The sequence below is a fragment of the Tachysurus vachellii genome, chromosome 17 (assembly GCF_030014155.1).
Source record: "Tachysurus vachellii isolate PV-2020 chromosome 17, HZAU_Pvac_v1, whole genome shotgun sequence".
NCBI classification, from domain to species: Eukaryota; Metazoa; Chordata; class Actinopteri; order Siluriformes; family Bagridae; genus Tachysurus; species Tachysurus vachellii.
Genome location: NC_083476.1, coordinates 22,246,242 through 22,248,741, shown reverse-complemented (window position 1 = coordinate 22,248,741; position 2,500 = coordinate 22,246,242). Strand labels below are relative to the sequence as shown.

The 2,500-nt window shown below is 63.9% G+C and overlaps 1 protein-coding gene across 1 annotated transcript in view; it reads right to left on the bottom strand.

The window, feature by feature from the left end:
• The window catches only part of lars1b (leucyl-tRNA synthetase 1b), a 27,255-nt gene that overhangs the window by 1,517 nt on the left and 23,238 nt on the right, over positions 1 to 2,500 (bottom strand). Inside the window, exon 31 of the mRNA XM_060890871.1 lies at positions 2,357 to 2,489. Within this exon, the coding sequence (XP_060746854.1) occupies positions 2,357 to 2,489 (133 nt within the window). The remainder of the gene's footprint in view (positions 1 to 2,356; positions 2,490 to 2,500) is intronic.

Genomic DNA, 2,500 nt, shown 5'->3' with positions numbered 1-2,500 from the left:
CCACACATCCACACCCGCTCTCACACACACACACCCCCACCCCCGCTCTCACACACACACACCCCCACACACACACACACACACACACACACCCCCACACCCGCTCTCACACACACACACCCCCACACCCGCTCTCACACACACACCCCCCCCCCCCCGCACACACACGCACCCCCCACACCCGCTCTCACACCCCCACACCCGCTCTCACACCCCCACCCCACCCCCACACCCGCTCTCACACCCCCAACCCCCCCCCACACCCGCTCTCACACACACACACCCCCTCTCACACACACACACACACCCCCACACCCGCTCTCACACACACACACCCCCACACCCGCGCTCACACACACACCCCACCCCCACACCCGCTCACACACACACACCCCCACCCCCACACCCGCTCTCACACACACACCCCCACCCACACCCCCGCTCTCACACACACACCCCCACCCCCGCTCTCACACACACACCCCGCTCACACACACACACCCCCACCCCCGCTCTCTCACACACACACCCCCTCTCACTCTCTCACACACACACCCCCACCCGCTCTCTCACACACACACCCCCACCCCCGCTCTCACACACACACCCCCACACTCTCACACACACACCCCCACACTCTCACACACACACCCCCACACTCTCACACACACACCCCCACACCCGCTCTCACACACACACCCCCACACACGCTCTCACACACACACCCCCACACCCGCTCTCACACACACACACACACACACACACACACACACACACACACACCCACACACACACACACACACCCCCACACCCGCTCTCACCCACACACACCCCCACACCCGCTCTCACACACACACACACCCCCACACCCGCTCTCACTCTCACACCCTCACACACTCTCTCACACTCACACACACCCACTCCCTCTCTCACACACACACACCCCCTCTCACACACACACACACACACACACACACCCGCTCTCACACACACACACCCCCCCACCCGCTCACACACACACACACCCCCACCCCCGCTCTCACACACACACCCCCCACACCCGCTCTCACACCCCCACACCCGCTCTCACACCCCCACCCCACCCCCACACCCGCTCTCACACCCCCAACCCCCCCCCACACCCGCTCTCACACACACACACCCCCTCTCACACACACACACACACCCCCACACCCGCTCTCACACACACCCCCACCCCCACACCCGCTCTCACACACACACACCCACACCCGCTCTCACACCCCCACCCCACCCCCACACCCGCTCACACACACACACCCCCACCCCCACACCCGCTCTCACACACACACCCCCACCCCCACCCCCGCTCTCACACACACACCCCCACCCCCCCACACACACACACACCCCCACCCCCGCTCTCACACACACACCCCCACCCCCTCACACTCACTCACACACCCACACCCGCTCTCACACCCCCACCCCCACCCCCGCTCTCACACACACACCCCCACCCCCGCTCTCACACACACACCCCCACACCCGCTCTCACACACACACCCCCACACCCGCTCTCACACACACACCCCCACACCCGCTCTCACACACACACCCCCACACCCCACCCGCTCTCACACACACACCCCCACCCCCGCTCTCACACACACACCCCCACCCCCGCTCTCACACACACACCCCCACACCCGCTCTCACACACACACCCCCACACCCGCTCTCACACACACACCCCCACACCCGCTCTCACACACACACACCCCCACCCGCTCTCACACACACACACACACACCCGCTCTCACACACACACACACCCCACCCGCTCTCACACACACACACACACCCCACCCGCTCTCACACACACACCCCACCCGCTCTCACACACACACCCCCCCCGCTCTCACACACACACACCCCACCCGCTCTCACACACACACCCCACCCGCTCTCACACACACACACACCCACCCACACCTGCTCACACACACACACACCCACACCTGCTCTCACACACACACACACACACACACACCCGCTCTCACACACACCCCCACCCGCTCTCACACACACCCCCACACCCGCTCTCACACACACTCCCACACCCACTCTCACACACACCCCCACACCCACTCTCACACCCACTCTCACACACACCCCCACACCCACTCTTACACACACCCCCCACACCCACCTGCTCTCACACACACACATACACCCGCTCACACACACACACACTCTCACACACGACCGCGCACTCTCTCACACTCGCCCACGTGCACACCCACACAGACACACACACCTGCAGGCACACACACAGCTTGATCAGTGCAGCTGGTGGTGGTTTACACAGCAGTACCTTTGATGCCTCGGTTGATTTTGGACAGTCGGCGAACGATGCTGTCCTTGGTGTCACCCTGACGGACATCAATCCGAGAGGAGAAAAGTCCATTGAATGGCTGAGGGTTCAGCAGACTGACCGACACTCCAGGCTACAGGGAGA